We start from the raw sequence: 22,981 nt of genomic DNA, 5'->3' as shown, positions 1-22,981 counted from the left end.
CACACTCCAGCAGCTCAACATGATTGATGTGCAGGATGGCAGGTAGGTTTGCTGTCTTATTCATACACAGTTTTTGACAGGCTTTTCTCTAGTCCATAGACCAAGTCATTTTAACACATAAGACCAGCCTTTAAGCTACTGAGGTGAACTGGAGCTTGTGCTTATTTTATCTGAAATTGCCCATATGTTTTAACTGTATAGAATTTTCTATGTTTGTTTTTTTTTCCTCTTGTGTAGATTTGTCATCATTCGAAAGCATCAGACGATTCAGAAGCACATTTCACGGCTTCTAGAGAAACCACGTATTTATGAGGTCGATCCTGACTGTCTTGTCTGGACTCCTGCTAGATCAGTCTACAGAAAACCTTTAGAGAGACAACATAGAAAAGGAGCAGAGGTAGATATCAGCCTCACTGCCTCTTTTTTTTTTATTTTTTTTATGACCATCTTATTATTATTTCAAACACAGTTGTTATTGGTGGTGTCACATTAACTGCTGGCTATGTAGTTTTTCCACAAAGAACTGATACTTTGGTGGTTTGGATGATGTTTTGTCTGGCTTGGCTTAACAGAGTTTTTATTTAAACACCCCATGCTGAACCAGAGTATAAAATTTACCTGTTATAACAAGCCAGACGTGGACAGGGACATATTTTGGTCCATGCGCCAAACCACAAGCTGTTGCCTGATTCCAGGGTGGTCAGCTATAACTGTGTGGTCTGTGGACTGTTCGACAATATTCTTTGATAGTTCACTAACCTTGCCTGAAATGCATTATAATGGTATGGCTACACAGTGTGCAAATCAGCCATGCATGTTATATAGCTTTGTCATGTCATGATTAGAAATTTGCTGATAACTGTGGGTCACTCACTATGTTGCTCTGCATAAGTTTCCAGCTGGAGTTCTGAGAGTTCAAACAGAGTTCACAGATAACTGCTGCTCAGTTTCCTGAGTGACCCACATCAGATCTCTACTTTATTAACACCACTGTGCCGTGAAATTAATTTTTTCAGAGTTAGTTAAAAAGTAAATGCTTTTAGATCACTGACTAATCAGGAGGGTAAACCCTGTACTGCAGAAAAGCTTCATTATTCTGTATGACTGTAATTAGAACAAACTGGCTAATGTACACCCCTGCTTGCACCTCTTCTGAACACTAGAAAGCAAATCTTGTGGTATGCAGTGAATCATCCACTGAGAAGCGAGCACGAATGATCAGCAGTAGGATACCTCCTCTTACCAAGAGTAACAGCTACACCAGACAGAACCCAGAGCAAATGCTTACTACCACAATTGAAAAGGACTTGGACGTCAGCGAGGATAGCAGCAGTGATGACAATACTTCAGTCCGATCCCAGTCTACACCAGGGCTCAAGCGAAGGGTAAGCTTTCAACCATGGGGAATCCCTGTTAATGTCATCCAGCTGATACACTTTGCTAGATGCTGCTTTTTATGGCATTCACCAGCTGCACCATTGACTAGGCACCCTTGCCTCATGCTTGGGCATAAATATTTTCTTTGAATAGATACCCTTGGAATGAGAAACATTCATGTCTGTTTGTTTAGGAAATATTCTAGGGATTTATTTCCTTTGTTGAGTCAGTCTAGTTTTCCATTCAGTTGTGTTCAGGCAATATTAAAATTTAGATCCATGTGTGTGTGTGAATCAAGTAAACGTGTCCTCATTAAAACAAAACACTGTTTTTATGCAATGTTGAGATATTTGCAGAAGGATTAGCAAACCCCAGAATGTCTCCTAAGAGTCAGCCAAGTCCAGTAAAGAATATGTCGTGAGGGATGTGTGGTCAGCTGGGTCCTGCTTGCTCTCATTTGAGGTTTCATGCTGGCATAGTTTTCCAATTGAATGGCCTGTGGCTCAGATACTGTGGTCTGAATGATGGAACTTTGCATTTGGATCATGAGGCATGCCATTCAGAATGTGGTCACATTTCCCTATGTTTAGCATCATCCTTAACTGCATCCTCCTCATCCAAACCTCTGCTTTTTGGTTTTGAGTGCACTGGGGTCAGAATGGGGGAAAAATCTTTGCCTCCTGTGAACTGTTATGTCTGTCAAGCTTTGTCATCTCTCCTTAACTTACTCTTTACATATGCTGAATTTTCCCATGGTCTCCATGTCGATGTGGCGTTTCAGTGATCTATATTATGAACCGACAGCCCAAAATACAGCTGTGAACAGTGTCAAATTTGTCTCTCTGGTCACTTGACCATATTACATTTGTACTGTGTATGGTAGTTCATCATCAGCACCAGGAGACTGCCTAGTCACATAGCTAGAGCACGCTACTTTTGAACTGCCAAGCACACTGATGTATGATAAACAGGCTGATTTTCTTCATTTGATGGCTCCTTTTTCAGTTAATGTTTTATCCACCCACAGTCTTATCTCATGACTGCTTCTTATCATTATGGTAATTACTATATACAGTAAATGGATTTGAGTGTGTTTTGTCATTGCTGTACTTTATTTATGACAATATAAGCTTAAATGATGATTCAACTATTGTTGAAACATTCTTGGTGAAAAATATGATTAAAGTAAAGGCATGGTTTTAACACTGCTTCATTAACAGATATTGCCTAATGCTACTGTTGAATATTCCAACACCTTTTGCAAAGATGCCTTGGTGTTAGATCTGGAAGGAGCCTTGTTTGATTGGCAGCCATCAGGCAACATGGCTAAAGAAAACGGTTTTTTATACCGTTGAATAGTAATATGCCATTAAAGCCATAATGTCAAGAAATCAAGTCAAAAAGATTTGTCTAATAGTCTAAAGGTTTGCTGAGAATAGGAACACAACAAATATATCTTCAGACACGAGATTGAAATTCATGTGAGAAATGTTCTCAAACTGCAGAAAGTTTAAGTGATATGTTCAGACCATTAGCTGTAGGCTCTAGCTGTAGGCCGTGTGACGGGTTTTCCCTCTATAAAAGAGATGTAACTTCTATACGGGTTAATGAGCAGTGTCTCTACAATAATGTAAGATTCATTCAAAGCAAATAAAGAGCATAAAGATTTTTCCTTTTTTTCTAGGATGTTAAAACTTCTCTACCATGCTAACGTTAGTGTGGATTAGGAACGACTGTTTTTAAACTTGAACTCTGACAGTGTGTGCCCACGCTCCTGCTGAGCGGTGACTAAATTTGTCTGCATCTCGCATTTGACTTTGGTTTTTACTTTACTTCCCTCTCTTTCAGCCAAGGGCTGCTTTTCATTTGTGTGGTTGTTGAAAGCATAAAGAGCAAAAGCTGTAAAAATGCCATGTAGTTTGCCATTGACAGTGAGAGTAAAGCTTTTATTTACTAAGTGCCTGACTGTTTAATTAGGAAATCCTGTTTTCCAACTCAATATGGACACTATTTGGGTTTTGCTTTTGGGCTTGCAATTAAGTGGTCACTGAAGATGTGCATATGAGATGTTTATACCAGATAAACAGCTATATGCCTCACTGTTCACAGCAGAGATTGATATTGATGTAAAGTTTGAAAAAAGCCTTAATAAACAAGGCCCTCATACTGGATTTATTTCTTTTTTTTTTTTTTTTTTAACAGAGAGCAGGCCCTCTGCGGAGAAAAAGAGGCAGAAGGAGAGTGCGCATCAACAGTAGCGTCACCACAGAAACAATATCGGAGAGAACAGAGGTGCTGGATGAGCCATTTGAGAACTCTGATGAGGAGAGCCCTGCGCCACAGCTAGGCCATTCTGTCAGGAGGGAAGGAAGTGAGGAAGAGGAGGAAGAGGAGGAGAGCAGTGTAAGAACAGTTGTGCGTAGACCTGGAAGACCAAGGAAGAAGGAAAGACAAAATGACAATCATTTAAATCAACAGGAAGGAGATCAAGTTGAAGGTACTTATTTGTTATGCATTTTTAGGTCTGATTGAAATAGTTATACCATAAATAATACTTATTTGAAGATTTTTCAGATCATACTGGGACTTACCCTTAGCATATTTTTCTCTACTCAGATGCTGTGAAAAAGGACAATCCTCGGCCCGTTAAGCGGAAAAAAGGCTGGCCCAAAGGAGTGAAGCGAGGGCCCCCTAAATGGAGGCTAAAGAAAGAGAGAAAAATGGGATTTAAGCTCAACCTCTACACACCACCCGAGACGCCCATGGTCAGTATGGAGCAGGAACCAGAGGAGGAGCAGGTGGACAGTCCTGTTTCTGTTCCTGATGGCTCAGAGTCTGTCTTTCTAAATGAACCAGAGTGTGTAAAGCCAGAGCTGCACTCAGACACCCTGATCACGGAGCCACAGGAACCCAGTGAAGAACACAAGGGTGACGAGCCTACAGATAAACCTGATTCTGTGGCCGTTTCTCCTTGTGATGGGGTGAGCCAGGAAACTACGTCAGGTCCTATGAACTCTGATGAACAGTCCCCTGAAAGTACAGAACAGGAAAGAAGCCAGGAGCCTGATGAGGAGCATACATGTAGTGAGCCCCAGGCCCCTGGTGAGCGGGAAGAGGAGGAAGAGGAGGATGAAGAGCTACTAGAACCTTCTCATGTGGAGGATCATGATGCAGATGATGAGGATGATGGCCATGTGGATTCTGGTGAGGTGAGGAAGGAGGATCCTACACCAGTACTGGAGAAAGAGCTTCCAGATAACACTGATTCCAAGCCAAACTCTTGCAATGATGAGAAGGAACAGGATACACCTGTGCAGTCTTCTGGAGAGCTGGTCTCGGACAATGGATTAGTTAGCATGAGCACACAAGAGAACCCTGTGGACTCAGACCACCAGGCTGATTCTGAATCTGATGAGGAGGAAGAGGAGGAAGAGGAGCACAGTCAAAATGTTGACCAAAAAGATGCTGGTCCTTTGACTCCTGCAATAAAAGAGGACCACAGTATCTGTCCAGAGATTGACATGGAAACTGCCCAAGCAGTGCAGTCCCTAACGCAGGAGGCTGAGCAAGAAAGGCACTTCCAGGACTGTGTAGAGACCCAGGAGGCCTGCCGCAGTCTACAGAGATATGTGCATGTTGACCAGAGTCCCCAAATGACCCCAGTAGATGACTGCCAGCAGTCAGACCACAGCAGTCCAATGTCCTCTGTTCACTCGCACCCAAGCCAGTCCGTGCGGTCCGTCAATAGCCCAGCTGTGTCCATTCTAGAGAACAGCTACACTCAGATTAGCCCAGACCAAGGCGCAATCTCTGTGCACTCCCTACATAACATGGAGACAAGTCCAATGATGGATGTCCCTTCTGTGTCTGACCACTCGCAGCAGGTAGTGGACAGTGGCTTCAGTGACCTTGGAAGCATTGAAAGCACGACGGAGAATTATGAAAATCCCAGTAGCTACGACTCCACACTAGGTGGCAGCATTTGTGGTACAGGAGCCAGCACTGGTGCCTCTTCCCAGAGCAGCTGTTCCTATGGCAACCTTTCCTCCAGTGGCAGCCATGGACAGAGCAGCTGTGCTGTGTCCCAGCAGATGGCTGGCCCTGTGGTGAACAATACTGGCGCCTGCAGCATGCTCCAGCAGAACAGCATGAGCTCGCCACAGGGCTGCAGCGTCAAATCCCCACAAGGCTGTGTACCAGAGAGGCAGCCTGGGCATGGGCACGGGCACGGACATGGTCCTGGACATGGACACGGGCATGGACACATGCACAGTCATGGTCACCACCACAACCACCATCACCATCACCACCCACACCAACACCATCAGCATCAGCACCACCAGCAGCCTCTGTCTCACTGCTCCATGCCTGGCAGCTTCCCTCCACCCATGCAACTCTCTGACCTCCCGGAGTCAAACAACCCCTCCACCAATCTGGGGCTCTATGAGAGGATGGGCCAGGGTGAGTATGGGGGTGGGCACTATGCACAGCCCTCGGCTACTTTCAGCCTGGCTAAGCTCCAGCAGCTTACTAATACTCTCATGGACCATCCTCTGCCTTTTAGCCACTCTGCCTCTCATCCCATCACATCTTACACCAACAACAATGGTTCATTGTCCTCACAGCTTGGCCCTCACAACCCCACGCTGGTGCCTCTGTCTCAGCCTCCGCACGCAGTCACAGGCGGAGGCCCTCAGACACAGGCCACCATGACTCCACCCCCTAACATGACCCCACCACCTATGATGGTGCAGCGCAACATGGGTACACCGAACATGAACTTGGCCCCCTCCCAAAGACTGCAGACACACATTGCACCCAAGAATCACCCCCATCATTCAGTGACCATTCGCTCTAAATCGGCACCACTGACTCCTCACCACCAGCAGCAGATGTACGGCAGGAGTCCACAGGCTGTTACCATGCAGGCTCCAAGTAGGACACTAGCCATGGCACCTCGCATGAACATGGGTGTGAACCTCATGCCTGCTCCAGGTTACAACGTGAACTCAATGAACGTAAATATGGCGCCTCTTAACGCAATGAACACGTACAGAGTGACCCAACCCATGATGAATGGGAGTTACCATGGCAGCACAACGTACATGAACCAATCACCACAGTACTCTATGCAGATGGGCATGATGGGTACTCAGCCTTACCCACAGCAGCCCATGCAGGCTCCTCCCCACGGCAATATGATGTACAGTCCAGCGGGTCACCACAGTTACGTGAACACTGGCATGTCCAAACAACCCTTGAACGGGCCTTACATGAGACGATAATCGCTAATGACCCCTCTCCTGCAAATTGTCAGGAAATGAAAGTCAGCTTGATGACTTGAGGTAGTTTTTTGTTTGTTTTGATTTTCAATATTATTGTTTGCTTTTATGTATTCTTTTTTTCTTTCTTAAAAACCAGCACTTGGTAAGAATGCAAAAAAGTTGTGTTTAATGGCTAATCTTTAGCTTTTTCCCTATTTATATGGGAAGCCTTACATCATCGAAATTTAATGTAACGTTTAAATGTAAATCTACAAACTGCATTGCAGTTTATAACTGCAGTGATTTTTTTTATTTTTATTTTTTTTATTTCCCCCTTTTTGTTTTGGACTTGCTTCATGGAACCTTTAAATGTGCCTGCATTGTAAGCCTTTCAATGTACCTGTTTAACAATCGCAAGGTTATGTTTCCAAGTCTGTACTCATGCCTTCATATTATTTAAATTATTGTAAGTCTACTTTTATATATATATTTTTTTTTAAGTGTAAGGTGAAACTTAGCATGCTATAATGTCTTTGTTAGTGACAGTGCATCAAAGTAGTACTGTACAGTGTTGTGCTTAAAAGCAAGCAATTTTATATTAAATATATGGCCTTGGTTAGGTTTCCCTCTTATGGAAGGAAAAATGAAATTCTATTTTTGTTGTTTCTAATACTGAAAAGATTTTAAAACATTGTCATGTTTTTTGGGTGTTCAGCTTCGAAGGTTCTATTGCTAATTGTGTATAATTTGTTACTTTTTAACAAGTTTCTTTACCTGAGGCAGCTTTGTTTTTATACAAACTAAAGCAATTTCAGACGAAATAGAGAAGTAAATGTCAGTATTTGTACATGTAGAATTCTAAAAAAAAAAAAAAAAAAAAAATCAACGGAAGGGAATGCAAAAAAAAGGAAAAAGAAAAAAAAGGAAAAAACAAAACTTTCACAGGGCAGTTCAGAAAATTGTCAATTTACTCCCAAAGTTGGTCTTTTTATGAAATGCCTTTAAACATGCATTTTCATTCCACATGTAAATTTTTTTTATCTTTATAAAACATCTGATTTATATTTTACTGAAATGTAGAACAGTAGCCTTGTTAATAGACAAAACAGATGGCATGTATAAAGAGAAAATTGTATTGGTGTCTGTTTGTATAGCTTATTTTGTAGCCTTTGTACCTGTACAGAATGGCAGTTTGATGTAAGAGGGATATCCTGACTATACTAATTAATGGAGCAACAGTCCTGTATTTATGAGTTACCTTTTTAGTCAGTCACTTAAATGCTGTACATTTTAGCAGAAAATAAATTATGATGAGCCACTGACAGACTTAAGCCCAACTCTGGACTGTTTGTTTCCTGTGTGCTGTTACTTCATGCTTGCATCATTTCAGCCTTTTCCCCCCCCCAAATACGGAACAGTCGTAGGAGTCACAATTGGATTCGAACTTTTTTTTTTTTTTTTTAAATGAGCTTTTTGATTGTAAATATGTAATTAGGCAAAAACAACAACCCTGAGGTATGCGACTGGCAAAAATAGCCTGTTACTAAGCTCTGTGCTTAAATCCGTTCGGCATAAAATTATGTGCCACATGTTGAATCCAGATGCGAGTCTCGGCCTGTGTTGTCTGGATTCTCGGTTTGTTTCTTGTGCCTTTGCTCTTGTAGCTGAACATCCAGCTCCCGGAGTTGCTTTAGAAATCCTCTGTTGGGTAAAATGCACCGTTGCTGCTTCACCAGTTCGATGGCGTCGACGACAGTCGTATTCTCGTGGATCATCAAGTACGCCAAAAATAAAGTTGCTGATCGACTTCGTCCCATGACGCAGTGTACAAGCAGTTTACCTGAAACAAGGGAGGAATTAGGGTGTGAGGTGCTGCTCATTTGTTTGATTATTTATGAGTGACACTGCAGATTTTGGCTGATTTGCAACTTAACTAGATTGCTCTGGGGTAAATGCATAAATAAACATGAATTAATACATATCAGGGAGTTAAATGCATGTTTCAGCCAAGATAAACTACAAAAGGTCATTACTAATTATAGTGTAATAAAGGCAGTGTTTGTCCTTTTAGCCAGCTCGCGTCAAGGAACAGAGATTGAGTTTGAGTTGTGTGTGTGTGAGAGAGAGAGAGAGGGGGAAGCTCTCTATCTAAATATATTTATCGTAGCTCTTCTATCTCTTTACTCACTCTCTGGTTTGCTGAGAGCATGGTCAATAAATTGAGCTGCCGAGTAGAAAAACTGCGCAAGGTTGAAAGTTGGAATGTCTTCTGCCTCCACTCCATAGTAATAAATGTTCATGTTGTGGTAATAATCTGGACCTGTAGCGACATTGTTCCATTTCCCCTCAGCTGCATTGAGGATGTGCGTTATCCCCATCTTCTCCAAGTTGTGGCGCTCTAGTGCTGTCTTTCTGTGAAATAATAATATTGCCATTTGTCTACTATTATTAAGCTTTAAATGAGTGAAAATGAAGGTTCATGAGCATTTATCAAATTATACATGCTGTGTCAAATGGAGATTAATAAGACTGAAGAAGTCTTAGGAACCAACCCAAGTGTTCGAAATTTCATTAAGCAGAAAAAGAATAAAACAACGAGGCTCTTTTAGTCATCCTGCTTACTCATCACCGATGTAGACTCTGGGCCAGACCTCATTGACGTGGGTGTAAGCTGCTCCTGTTCCTTGCCAGAAGAGTTTCTGCAGCTCAAACAGCTCTGGGGTGATGTACTCACTGTCTGGGTCACACTGTGCTGGCTTTTGTGTGTTCTTGATTTGGCTCGGTTTTGAAGTGTTAGACTTCATTATCTTTTTAAACCCGTGTGTTCATCAGCAGGAAGCTGGAATTACTGGCTTTAGAAAGAAGTAAAGAGATGTTAGGCAGGTGCTCAAATGTCAGAATTGGGTGTTTTTATAGCAAGAAGTTGTTGTGGTGCGTCCGGATCCTATCCTGGGAACCTCAAGGGTGAGGAGGGAATACGACCCGGATGGCACGCTAGTCTGTTGCAGGGCAGCATGCATACACACATTCATACACTCGTTAACATTAAGGGACAATTGAACATAGACAATCCAGCATGTTTTCAGGAGGTGGGAGGAAACTCCTGGGAAGTACAGACAGAAACCCGAGCTCTAAATTGAGCTGGGAACCCTGAGGCTGGGAGGCAGCAACGCTACACCGCTGCGCTGCCCCCAGTAGCAGTGTTTCAAACTTAACACAATGTGACACGTATCTACATTCGGCTTAACACATGCATAAAAATTGCATAAATATTTTATCAAGCACTACTTGAGGGTTTATGTATGACACATGTCAGGCCCCTTAAGGTAACTTAAAAGGTTTTTTAAATTTTTTTATGAGGTATCTTGCCCTATCATTACGGGTCAAATTTTTGACACTGTTATTTTTTTAACCTTACTTTAGGATGTCCATTTGCATTAACGGGATTATGCACCACTATCCCAGTACAACACGTTTTTGATATCCATATAGCATACGAAGGAATGATTTTAAAGTCCTCAAAATAAAGTGTTAGTCAAGCAGTGATATAAAACTCTACACTTTCTACAGCTTTCGCAAAAGTATCATGAATGTGCTGCTAATAAAAACAAACTAATAACTTGCAAAATACATGTATAAGAAATTGCAGCAGCGGCTGATGGCCAGAGAGTTTAGGGGCAGGCTGACATTAATAAGAGCCACAAACTATATTAATCCAAGAGGCTGTCACACCTGACTTATGCTATATGCTCCTGTCTAGTGAACTGTTAGAAACTCTGCATTAGGCAGTTGGAAGTGGACAGTATGCACATATCCTAGCAGCTCATTTTGAGCAGGTTTAGACAGTTAAGGACAGTCATTAGGCTTGGTAAATTTTCAGAAAAATTTCCCACTATATCTCAAACAGCCGAAACCAGCCCAAACAATTTGGCCAAAAGAAAATGGAGATGATGCTTCTTTTTGTTTCGTCTCAGCCTTTGAAAGAGAAACAAGTAGTTTACGTTTGTTCATTTATATATGGACTATTCTCTCTCAATCCACTAACTAACTCTCTATACTATACAGAGAGGTATGTATGCATGTATATGTTTGTGTGTGTGTAATATATATGCTTAAAGGATCTGCTGCTAACATCTTGGTGCCAGATACCACAGCATACCTTCAGGGGTCTAGTGGAGTCCATGCCTTGACGGGTCAGGGCTGTTTTGGCAGCAAACGGGGGACCGATACAATATTAGGCAGGTGGTCATAATATTATGGCTGATGAGTACATACATACATACGGTCAACAACATGAGTTTTATTTCATTCATTACTACATTTCATAGTCATTTACCTCACACCATTCCTGAATAATTTCCATTAGGAAATATTGTACTTGGTCTGCTGAAATGTTTAGCTAGGTGGTATGTGTCAAAGGTCAAAGTAACCTCCATATGAATGCCAGGAGCCAAGGTTTCAGACCAGATGGGCTAGGCCTTTGGCACCCATTATCCTATCACCATCCTTCCTTGGACTACTTTTAGTTACTAGTCACTGCATACTGGGATCACCTCTCACGATCTGTTGTTTTGGACATGCTTTGTCCCAGTCATTAGAATTTGGCCTTTGTCAAAGTCACTCAGAACCCATTTTTATCTGCTTCCAACATATCAATTTTGAGAGCTGATTGTTTGTTTGCTGCCCAGTGTGTCTCACCCCTTGACTGTTTCCATTGTAATCAGATGATCAGTGTTATTCATGCCATCTTTCAGTGGTTTTAAATTATGAACAGCATGCAGACACACACATTGTCTGCTCATACAGTTTGACATTTTATAATTTCATCCAGATTATTTACTATATAACTACTACATAAGATATCGGTAGCCATGGAGTATTTTGTACCAGTCAATTAACTGTGGTGTCCATTCCTTCTCCTCCACTGAAAACATTCATAGCACAAGCCCAGGGCAGAAAACAATTTGCTCATTTGGATGTCTAATAGTGCCTGTCTAAGCCATCACTGAATTACATTAACTCTGTGGCTTAATCAGTCGACTCGGAGTGATCATTAATGGTTTACATTCTCTCTCATAAACCATTCATGAGCTCTCCAACATTTTTTTCAAGAAAATATATTTATGCAATTCCTATGAATGTTATAAAACGCCGCTTCAAATAAACTGCTCAATCCTGACTACAGAATATAGGTTTCCTTCAGGCTCTCTGGCTTTATCCCACCTCTAAAAAAAAAAAAAAACCATGCTGGACAGGCTAAGTTCATCTGCCCTTAGGTGTGAATGATTGTGGAAAAAATGTGTGGCATCTGATCCAGGATGTGTCTCTGCCTCACACTTCCCAAGATCCACTGTGACCTTGACCAATGTGAAGAAGATATTAAAGACTAAACTAATAAATCATTTGTATGGATGCTAGTTAACACATTTTGTCTATTTGCTAATTTGTTTCTACAAAAAATCGGTTACTTTCAACCGTTAACTTGTTATAGAGTGGCATGCAGCCAGTGTCAGCAAAGAAACCTTGCAGAAATGAGATAGTGTTGCTCGAGGAGGGTTAACACATTTAGATTCAGCTGCAAAAAATAAAGAATACAAAAGATTATTTCTGGCTTACAAGGGCTAAATTGCATCCCAGTCATGAAATCCTGCCCCTACAGATCAAACATTTGTATTAAATTCATATTTTGTTGCACCTTCAGAGGTTTCAGTTCACAGATTTCTACACACACTTCCAGTTCTGGTAACAGTCAATAACAGTTGACACTAACTGCTGTTATGAATCCACACTTGATCCTCTCTTAATCCGGAAATGGTAAATCAATATACATTCATATTTAAGTGCTTACCGTCAACACAATCTGTCTGATGTTTACTCCGAGCACACGCTGCACATGTCTGGTCTGTCCATAACACACACCAGACCCCAAATTATATTTTTAGGCCACTGATCTACGAGCTTTGCTCTTAACAGCATGCAGGAGGGGTTGATGGTGGAAGTGTGTGTGTGTATGTAAGTGTGTGTGCGTGCACAGAACCTCTGCCCCAGTATCTAGAATAGTTCTGGCACACACGGGTACAAAGAGCACATTTTATTTTGCCTGTTATTTGAGCCTGCGACTGGCTTCTTCCTCTATTTATATCACACATCACTTTACTCTGTTGCTATTTTGACATATATATTTATCTAAGCCAAGGAAAACTGGGGCCAATACAGAAAAAGCCCTCAAAAAGTTCAGTAGTCATTCTGTCACTGAGGCATGATGTCATGTTGATAATATAACTGTGGATTTGTGGAGGATGTCAGAAGGTCAGAAACAATTTGCTCATGCTGACTGCAGCGTTTGTAGAGGATCAGTAGTCTCTCGATGATAAGCTTCTATATTTGGAAATGACTGAGGCTGCAGACTGCATTAAAGTGCACTAAACATTAGGAATGGCTTCTTTATGCCACGAAGGCTGCTATGCCGTGTACTGCACAGATTTGTGGCTTGTAATACACCTGTTTTGAGACCACACTGGTGCTCAGAAGCTCGTTGGCTGTTTAGTGTCTCGCGTTCTGTGCAAATCAGGTAGGTCTCTGTTGGGTTCTTTAATGAAAAACCTCTCTGACCACACAGCAGGTGCTGCAGGTTTTGCATAAACTTGCATAAATTCATTTATAACTACATTGCCTTGCATATGTATTTCCCTCGTGAAGTTTTCCACATTTTCTAGTGTTACAGCATGGAACTGAAATGGACTTGGCTACTTCTGTTACTTTTATTTTTAATGGTTGACCACAGATTTTAAAGTTTGGGATCTTTTTTTTTTTTTTTTTTTTTTATAGCCAAACTCCGATATTTCTCCAGTTCCCATAGCTAGCTCTTTGGTATTTATAATGAGATCATGAGCACACGAGTAATCTCTATTCAACTTTAATTGTGTGGCTTCTAATGGCAACTAGTTACAGCAGAACTAATTGAGAGGTTCCGCAGTAACAGGGGGTGGATACTTGTGCAAAAACGTTTCCTGTTTTTAGTTGAATCATTTTGTACATATAATAACATACACATGTGGCATATAATTGTTCAATATTCCCCCATTTTAAACTACACTGCCGCTCAAAAATTTGGGATCACTCAAAAATGTTATTGTTTTCCAAGGAAACACACACGAAATTAGTCTGAATAGAAAATATAGCAAAAGAACAGGACATGCTGACATGTCAGAGTTAGAAATAATGATTTTGATGGAAATGATGAATGTTTTCTTCAAACTTCGCCTTCATCAAAAAGCCACCTTTTGCAGCAATTACAGCCTGGGCATTCTAGCTGTCAATTTTTCAAGATAATCTGATGAGATTTCAGCCCAGGCTTCCTGGAGCATCTCCCACAAGATGGATTGGCTTGATGGAGTCTTCCTCCGGAGCTGAAATCAAGCTGAAATATGCAAGTGATCCCAAACTTTTGCACGGTAGTGTATATAGTATAGTCTCATGATTCATAAACCCAATTAAGTCCACTTCAGTTCCAAAATGCAGAAAAGCTCAAGGTGGGTGACCACTCTGTGTATGACCAGAAGGTTATTAGATGAAACCCCAGAATTGTCACAGAGCCACTTTTGGGCCTATAAACAAATCTTTAGGTGCTTAAGCGCAGGGTGTGGATTAGGTTCTGCCTCACTTGATAGACACTTTGGATCAAAGCATTTGCAAATGAAGCAATGTAAATGAACAGCTTCAGTGTTGTGCATGATTTGAGGATCTGGCTGTGTGGCAAGTTTTGTCCTTCTATTGTCCTTTTTAAAGGTACAATTCTTCAATATACCATTATATTCGCAGAGCTTACCTACCTGTATAAACCTACCTGATGTTAGTGTTGTCTGTGGTGCATTCATTGATTCTAAAGGACAAATAAAGTAAATCTCATGAAGTCCTCATTTCCCCTGCTTTGATTCTACCTGAACATTAAGTGATTCATGAGAATAATAATGACGTGACTGATTTGGATGCAGGGACGCGTCTGTCGATTCCATAGGGTTAAAGGATGCTTGAGTAATTCCCATAATTGTTTTTCATACAGATCTTTTTTAGGATTTGAGAAAAAGGTAATCCTCAGTAATTTCCTCCGAGACCAATAGAAACAAAAATCTGCAGACTTCTGTTCAAAGTTTGGTTTTTGAACGTCTGTATCTTCACCTTAGTTTTTCTTTCAGCTAATAGTTTAGACTTTTACATACTATATTTCAAAAGAAAATGTGCTAAAACCTTGTATTTTCAAAGCATTGCCATAAAGAGAGTTGATTTATACGCCTGACTGAGCCAAACTTTAACATATGGCAGCAAGACTGACTGTCACTGTAATCTATCTACTCTCTCTCTCTCTGTGCTCTTCGTATCTATCAAGGCAGTGTGTACATGATGACTAGCTATTTGCATTCAGCTAGTGTGGATCAAGTTCTACTCTTTGTATAAGTTATGATCATGCTAGCTAGCTAGGTTGTTAGTGAAGTGGTTGTTAGCCAAAGCTATTGTTTTTCCACATTCCTTGGTTTATGTGCTAAAAGGGGAACTCATTCAGCATGTGTAATTAAAATCAGTGTGTGATTTGAGGCAGACATTTTCTTGTGCTTTTCTGGTACTTTAAAAAAAAAAAAAAAAGAATAGTTGACACTTTTCTGCTTTACTTCGAATGAAGAATTTTAGTCTGCACTTCAACATCCTTTACCTAAGTATTTATTTCCATGAGTAATTGCGCTTGATTAAAACTCTTTGACCGCCGCTGCTCTTAACTCCAATAAAAACATATCTGTATGTGTTATTGTAGGTGTTAATGTTTTGTTCACCCAAAGTATATATATAAAAGGCTTTGTATTTCGAATCCGTTGAGACAGATCATGTTTTTGGCTTATGACAGATCAAATCAGAGTCATGGAGATGGAAAATCTGCTAAAAGGTCAGGGAGTGTGTCTGCAGTCCCACAGGAGACGCCTCAGCCTGGGCTCAATTCCACCAGCCAATTATTCCCTCCTCACACTACCGCCTGTGCCCTCCTACAGGCAGCTGTCCTTCCTGGGGCCCACTGACTAAAAGAGTCCAATTTGACAAAAATAGGAAATCTCAGCAGAGCAGGGTTTGTAATTTAATCCAAAAATGTGCTTTTTTATTTATTTTTTTATTTTTTTATTTTTATTTTTTTTTGTACCAGACTTTAACAGAGTGTCTGTAATGCGAGCTTGGCCGCTGCAAATGGGATGGTAATTGCTTTTCGCTTCCCAGATATGTGAAAAGGACACATGAATCATCTTTGGAGAGAGAGTGTTCAGAGCCATCAGCACTGTGTGTGTGTTTTTTTCTCACTCACATCCTCGCTCGCTGCCATCACTCACCTTGACAGGGGAGTCATTAAATTGGTCATGTTGGATTCCTTTTATTGTTTTGTCAGGTTCACTTACGCCTTCAACCTTGAAATTTCTTTCTTTCTTTCTTTTTTATTTTTTTTACACCCCCCCACCACCACCAAATAATATAACCGTGCTGCATGGGTTGTGAGATCCAGTCTTAATTTTCATAAATCTAAAATCATACCATTATGGACAAATAGCGTTTAGCACAGAACTTCTATCATAATGCTTTATGCGCTTTTTAAAATAAAATGTAACGGTGTGAGGGTGGTGGAGAATGTGTGGGGATAATGTACGTGCTATGAGATGGGAAGGTGTTATTCATAGTCTGCACCTGAGATAACAGCCTAGAGGAGATGTTATTAATAGCCAGCCGCTCTCCAGAATGTGTATTGCGGCCACAGCAGCCCCCACAGCGTACAGAGGAGTTGAGTCATTCTTTACACCAACTGTGAGCTGTGATCCAAAGTTTTCCATAAAGCTTAAAATTAATTTGTCAAGTGGATTGAACTATCAGTCAGTAGTTATAATTATTGTTTTCAATTAGCTCCCTTGTTTTTTTGTTTTTTTTTTCAACCTCTTCCAGAAAGCTTGGCAGAAAGCTCTGTTCTGTTTCGACAGTGATGTAACGGGTGAGGCGCTAACACATCACGAGGAAAGATGACAGCAAGTTGGCCTATATATGACAGGAAAAATATATTGAGAATGAGCTCATGTTCTCTTACACATACCAAAATAGCTTATTGCTCAATCACACTGTCTTACTCGGTTGTCTAATCACGATAGATTTACAGGCATGTTGAAAGTCACATATGTCAGACTTTCCAGTTTGTTTAATGACAGCTTCGGCTGCTGGAGTGGAAATACTTTGGATGAGCCAGCAATTACCCAGCCTAAAGAGACATGATGTGTAAGATCCCATCAAGTGAATTAACAAAATGTGTGATCTTCAGTTCACAGTCTGTGCCTGTATCATACACAGTGTACAGTAATTACAGAGTCATTTTTTAGTCCTACATTTGCTTTATTGTTTCTTAGAAGTTCAAATGCATTCATTCATTCTTGAGTTAATGTTTTATCCTTATCACAGGGTCACTATGTATCTGGAGCCTATCCCAGGAACACTGTGCGTGAGGCTGGAACACACCCTGGATGGGATGCCGGTCCAGTGCATTTGCAGGGCACCAATGTGATACACACACCCTCACACCCAGGGCCAAGTTAGCATATCCAATACACCTACATGCATGTTTTTGAGAGGTGGGAGGAAACCCACACAGGCATGACATGGGGAGAAAACATTCAGAACTATACAGAGTCATTAATCCGGGCTCAGGATCAAACCATGGAACCTGGAGCTATGAGACGTGAAGACAACCTGCTGTGCTGCCAGTTGAAAAACAGTTAACACCTCTTTCCAGTTTCCCAAACTTTTTGTCATCCATGAACATAAATAACTCTCCACCCCAGCCCACTGAGGAGGATGGTGAGGGATGAAGATCACACTTTCTGAATTTGCCATGTGTCTGGGTCGTTAAGATTTTTAATTAGCTATTCCACACCACTATAACAAGTTATTACATTTGCAAAGGTTGTGCATTTAGAAGGTCAGTTCTCAAAGGGAGGCTTCAGGAAGGATTAAACATGCCAATAAATTTGAAAAGCACTACATTTGCAGTACTTAACTAAACCTAAAGTACAAGTATACAGCGTCTCCTCATGTTTGAGCTTGAATGACCACTCACTGCATGTGTTATTCATTTCCATGATTCTGGAGATGACTGTATTTACTGTATTTATTTTCATATGGTCATGTCAAACCAGTTTCCTGCTTCTCTCGGCTTGTAACGGCCGTGTGTTTATTTGTCTATGAATATGGCTGCGGGAGTTCTGTGGTGTTTTCCTGGACAGTCCTGACGCTCAGATGTGTTTGTTTGCACAGGGTTGGATGAACACTAAAACACTGTGTGATAGGCCATAACTCAGTCATCCCCTCCACCCTCACTGTGCCAAACATGACTGACAGGCCTGGAAGGCAGGCTGTTTGTCCACAGCAGACACCACAAGTCAGATATAGATGCTGTCTCATACTGTGTCTGGTGTGTAGAGCTTTAGGAACAGATCTTAACTGTGAATCTGAAAACCTCAAATTGAAATGCAGTGTGTGTGTGTGTGTCTAGATTGTGATTAGACTGGGTTTACAAAATAATTAGCTTTGAAATTCTGGGGCAGCAGACTGTGTGTGTGTGTGTTAATTCATAGGAAATTAGATAGTAACTGATATAATAGATTTTTTTCTCTCTCTTTTTTTTTTTTACAATCGAACACATTCAAGTGTTTCTGGACAGGTGTTCCTATTAAAGCGGGCGGTAAGTGCATACGATCTATCATAATAATGCATTCATTCAGAAAGCAAGCTTTTATTCTTTTACCCAGTACATGGCTAAAACCAGTGGATCAAATCACATTGTTTTGTGTGGAACCTCTAAACATATTAGAGCATATGATACCCATTAGAGAGTCTCTGCAGGGGATCAGGACTTCAAGACATCCAGCCATGCATGTTTCTCCTGTTCCACCTTCATACGATAAAAAGCAGGCCACAACCATCTCATTTCACAAGAGTTTAAAAAAAAAAAAACAACACATGCTCATAGGCTCCTTTTGGAACAAGTTCAAAGCGCGTGCCATCTGGAAGGAATTAAAACAAACCTGCCATTTATTTTGCAACCCTGCAGTCTGTGGAAGTTAATAACTATTTATGGGCAAAGGCTTCAATTGTCCCTCCTATATCCACTTTGCTACCGTCATGAAAGGAATATTGCTAAATGACTAAATGAGTTGTTGCCATGGATCAAAACATCAGGCCTGAAAGCTGGAGGGTACATACTTTTGGAATAGACTTTGTCACATTTTTAAATCTTGGACAATTGTCTATAGCTTGAAAGCTTCAAGCTTCTTCTTCTGTTCACGCACGAGGCTCATGTCGAGGTGACGGAGCTGATTGAGGAAGCCAGGGTTGGGGCAAATGTCTCTGTGTTGGCGAACAACTCGTGCTGCTTCCCTTAAGGTCAACTGCTCACAGATCATAAGAAAGGCCAAGACGAGCGTGGCCGAGCGGCTGACTCCCATCAAGCAATGCACAAACACTTTCCCTGAAACAGAAGAGTTTGTCAGTAATAAAGAAAAGCTTTATCTCTGCTGTAAAATGGCGATGTGACACCTGATTTGGAAATGTTTTCTTAATCATACGGTCAGGCGGTTATCTGTTTTAGGCAGTAACTGCATAACTTGCCTTTATTGGACAAGGCAGCACGTATAAATCTTGCTGTTGGGTAAAAGAAAACACTTATGACGAAGTCTGTGGAATCGTCGGCTTCCACCCCATAATAATCTACAGCCATGTCTCTGTAGAAGCGAGGTCCGGTGTTTACATGTGGGGGGCCGCTGGCTGCATTGACTATGTGGGTGATCCCCATGCTGTGCAGCATTGACTTGTCACGGGCCGCAACTCTGCAGGCAAAATACAAACTTATTTTCCAGTGGGACAGATTTGGAATGGTCAATAATTATACTGCCTTTAATACCAAAAGCAAAGGAGCATACTGCAACACCACATTTACTTTTACTGTACCTCCTTGACTCAAATATTTTATACTGATGCTTTGGTCCTGTTCATTTTTCAACATCTTAAGAAGGAGTGAACTGGGAGCTAATCTTCTACAAGTCTGTGCAAACATGTCTGTAAAGCAGCTGACTCATAGCCCAATGTGACACTAAACACACATGTATTCAGCTGTGTGCTCAGCAGCCTGTTGCTCCACGAATTTGCCTTATGAATGGTCGGCCTGCTGCCTGGTACGTACTCATTGCCAATGTACACATTGGGCCACACTTGGTTGACATGTCCAGTGGGGTGCCTGTCAGCCAACAGGAAGTCCTGCAGTTCAGCAACGGATGGTGTTTCATAGGCGCAGAGCTCCTTAAGAGACGACCTAGTATGAAAATATACACTGATTTATATTTCCACTTGGGCTTTTAAGGTTTTAGTGTTTTAATGTTAATGGATGCAAAGATTCATTGAGCATGTGTACTAGAGGTGTTGGTTAAATTTACTGTGATGAAGTTGTGTGTTTTTGGTTTATTGCACTTTATGTCAGCATGAGTTATTTCCCAAGTAACAGGACAAGCTACATTCCCCAGTTTGGCCTGCTGTCTAGCTGCTAACGTTCTTGCTTTTTGCACTAAGGCACATTTTCATTCAACTAACATTTTCAGACTGGTTAAGCCCACCTGAGGCCAAGGCTTGTGAAACACGTCTGTTACTAAGAGGCTGAGTGTTTGGTGACACTCAGCTCTCAACAGCTTCAAAGTAAATCGAGAGCTTTTTTTCCAGGAGCTCATCGCACTCAAGACTCATCGAATGTGATCATATTCGGATTGCATTTACAGCTTGTGTGTGGAGAGGAAAATGTGGATGCCAAAAAAAATGCATGTGTTTCACGCAGCTTGGCCTCTTTAAAAGTTTTCTGGAGCTGAAAAATACTCAACCTGATTGAACTTACATTTTTTAGCTTCGGTCTCTTTTCTCCTCTCTCAGGTCGTCAGCTCTTTTCTCCTTGGTCAGGGACGTCGTCGACAGCCAGTCCGCAGATATGCCTCTGGAGGCTGCTTCCTTTTTTAAATGGTGGATAATTATAAACCTCCCTGGCAACAAAAGCCCCTTGCAGTTCTTAGCGGGCAGCCTGGTTTGATTTTAGAAACCTTGTAAGCACTCTTTCTCTTTCTGACTTTATTCAGCGGTGTTAGTGTTAGCATGTAAAGCTCAGCGTGAGCATGTCTGGGATCATGAATATGTGCAGAATATGTACAGTAAAACTTGCCTCGCTGCCAAAATGTCTGTCTGAGGGCTGGTTGTGCTTAAGCTTTATGAGAATGTTTGTGTGTAACACTGAGGTCGTACATTAGTACATTTTACTCCTTTATTTATCCTTGTGTTATTGCAGGGTTCCCCAAATCAAGCAGTTGGGATAAATAGTTCTCATTAACAGCTGTGTTTTTCACCTGCTGTTAGCACGAGCAGCTTTGTCTGCCAGTGCAAGAGGCTTGAAGGTCTGCAGTAATTACAACTTTATGAAGTCAATAAAAGGGAATTAACAGCCTGGGTGTGAAAGCCACACCAACCTGTTTCTGTTCAGGATCTGCTTGGATTGTAACACAATATGTTAAACAGTTGCCTGTGATAATTGTACTATCTTTTTCTTTATTTATTATTTGTGCCCTTGTAATGTATAGCAGCTCTGTGTATATACACACTATATCAAAGCAGTAATTATCTATAAACCCAGAGGAAGCATTTATGCGTCACTTACCTTAATGGCTGGTACTATTGATGTGTATCTATTATTGCGCCATTACACTCTGGATATAGGATTCACCATCAGCAGAGGGCAGCAGAGCAACTTGTTAAAATAGTCAAGTATTACCAAACGTATAATTAAAGGATGGCATAAAGCAGCAGGGAACATTGTCATATCCAGAGTCACTAGTTTAATCCTGAGGTCCAGGTTTCCCATCCTAGGATCCCTTCCTGCCTCAAATCCAGAGTTCTCTGATATAGGCTCTGGATCTGTGAGCAGATTACTGAAGATAAAACAATATATAAAAGTCATAGCTGTTTGTTTTTTTGTGTGTGTCTCTATGTTTTAAGGTAGATAAATTAAAAAAATATTTGCTTTCTCTGGATCAAAAAAGGATTTAAGGCAGGGAAAAAAAAATATTTAAATGCTTTAGTTCCTTCTTAGTTCCTACTTTAGATCCAGATAAAGCAAATATTTGAATATTTTAAAGTTTTTAGTTTTTCTATATTAAAACATAGATGTATATTGAGACACAAAAACAAGCAGCAATAACCTACTATTAATTTAATTTAATGTAATTTATTTTTAAAAGCATGTACTGACAGCTATACTCAATTGTGATTAATGCCATGATCAGTGCCCTTTCAGTGTATTCTGCTCCCCTGTAGGCTGTCCAGGGAAGAAAACTTGGCCTGGGATACAGTGAGCTGATGTCTCAGTGCATTTGCTGTCTTGTCCTCACTCCCTGACTTCTCAGCCTCTACTATGATTTGTCAGCATGCAACGAATGCCAGGCAACTAATCAGGAAGTCGGATGCTCCCCAAAGGAGAGGTGTATCTGAGGACTGGTGTGTGTCTGGCTTCTTGGCTTGTGTTGTCTGATTCTGCTCAGTATTACCCCATAACACGCCAGAAGCATGCTGGGAAACACACACCTGCTGCTTCTGAATGCTGCTGGTTTGCAATTTGTTTCAGAACATGAAAGAGAATATTCCACTCTGAAAATATTTGAATATTGATATAACGTGCTAAGCAATATTGCCGCTAATGTGTTTAGTACTGTATTTTTGCTATTCATGAGAGAATCTGTGGTTGGGTTGTTCTAACATGCTAGTGCAGTTACAATGGTCTCAGTGATCTCAAACACAAGGGATCTTTCACTATTAGCTACTAAAAACGAAAGAGAGACTTTACCCAGTCGCATTTGTCTTAGGTCATATTAATGAGAAATTGAACTTAGGGATAGTTCAGACTTAATCAGTCACCAGTGACAGCAGAGACATGGCCTGGCTAGCTAGCATTTTGTGAGATGATGAGCATAATGGCATTGACAGTTGAACCTTTTGGAACATTATCTGTTTGAGCAGGCTGCAAAGATGAGGAGGTAAGAGAGCTGGACAGACTACAGCACTAAAGCACTGCTGCATCAGTCTCCTAAAGTGAAAATAGTTCACTAGAATCTTATTGAAAGACATTTAAATAATAATAAAAGATATTATTCGCATATTGATTCTAAACATTCATATGCAAGTCACTCTGGTGGCTTTTTCCTTTAAATACTGAGTGTATGACATTTTACTCAAAGATCCAATCAATA

At 41.0% G+C, this 22,981-nt stretch overlaps 3 protein-coding genes across 4 annotated transcripts in view; 1 reads left to right on the top strand and 2 right to left on the bottom strand.

Moving 5' to 3' along the window:
- The window catches only part of kat6b (K(lysine) acetyltransferase 6B), a 33,015-nt gene extending 25,048 nt beyond the window's left edge, over positions 1-7,967 (top strand). For both annotated transcript variants that reach the window (XM_058380294.1, XM_058380287.1), the window contains exons 13-17: positions 1-42; positions 238-397; positions 1,164-1,385; positions 3,580-3,874; positions 3,994-7,967. The exon at positions 1-42 is cut by the window's left edge and continues 190 nt beyond it. In XM_058380294.1, the coding sequence (XP_058236277.1) occupies positions 1-42; positions 238-397; positions 1,164-1,385; positions 3,580-3,874; positions 3,994-6,662 (3,388 nt within the window). In that variant the 3' untranslated portion in view covers positions 6,663-7,967. The remainder of the gene's footprint in view (positions 43-237; positions 398-1,163; positions 1,386-3,579; positions 3,875-3,993) is intronic.
- A 251-nt stretch (positions 7,968-8,218) lies between these two features.
- On the bottom strand, positions 8,219-12,649 carry LOC131349412 (dual specificity phosphatase 29-like). The gene is made up of 4 exons (XM_058385071.1): positions 12,490-12,649; positions 9,264-9,489; positions 8,830-9,053; positions 8,219-8,481 (listed from the first exon to the last, which is right to left on the bottom strand). The coding sequence occupies exons 2-4, from the start codon at positions 9,443-9,445 to the stop codon at positions 8,219-8,221; spliced, it is 669 nt and encodes a 222-aa protein (XP_058241054.1). The 5' UTR covers positions 9,446-9,489; positions 12,490-12,649.
- A 5,719-nt stretch (positions 12,650-18,368) lies between these two features.
- On the bottom strand, positions 18,369-20,764 carry LOC131346763 (dual specificity protein phosphatase 13-like). Its single transcript, XM_058380375.1, has 4 exons — positions 20,590-20,764; positions 19,891-20,019; positions 19,320-19,537; positions 18,369-19,179 (listed from the first exon to the last, which is right to left on the bottom strand). Coding segments are annotated over exons 1-4 (570 nt in total). The 5' UTR covers positions 20,592-20,764; the 3' UTR covers positions 18,369-18,958.
- Positions 20,765-22,981: the final 2,217 nt, after the last annotated feature.

This window comes from Hemibagrus wyckioides, linkage group LG03 (assembly GCF_019097595.1).
Source record: "Hemibagrus wyckioides isolate EC202008001 linkage group LG03, SWU_Hwy_1.0, whole genome shotgun sequence".
Classification (NCBI taxonomy): Eukaryota; Metazoa; Chordata; class Actinopteri; order Siluriformes; family Bagridae; genus Hemibagrus; species Hemibagrus wyckioides.
Note: the sequence above shows the minus strand (reverse complement) of the source record. Positions and strands in the feature narration are given on the sequence as shown.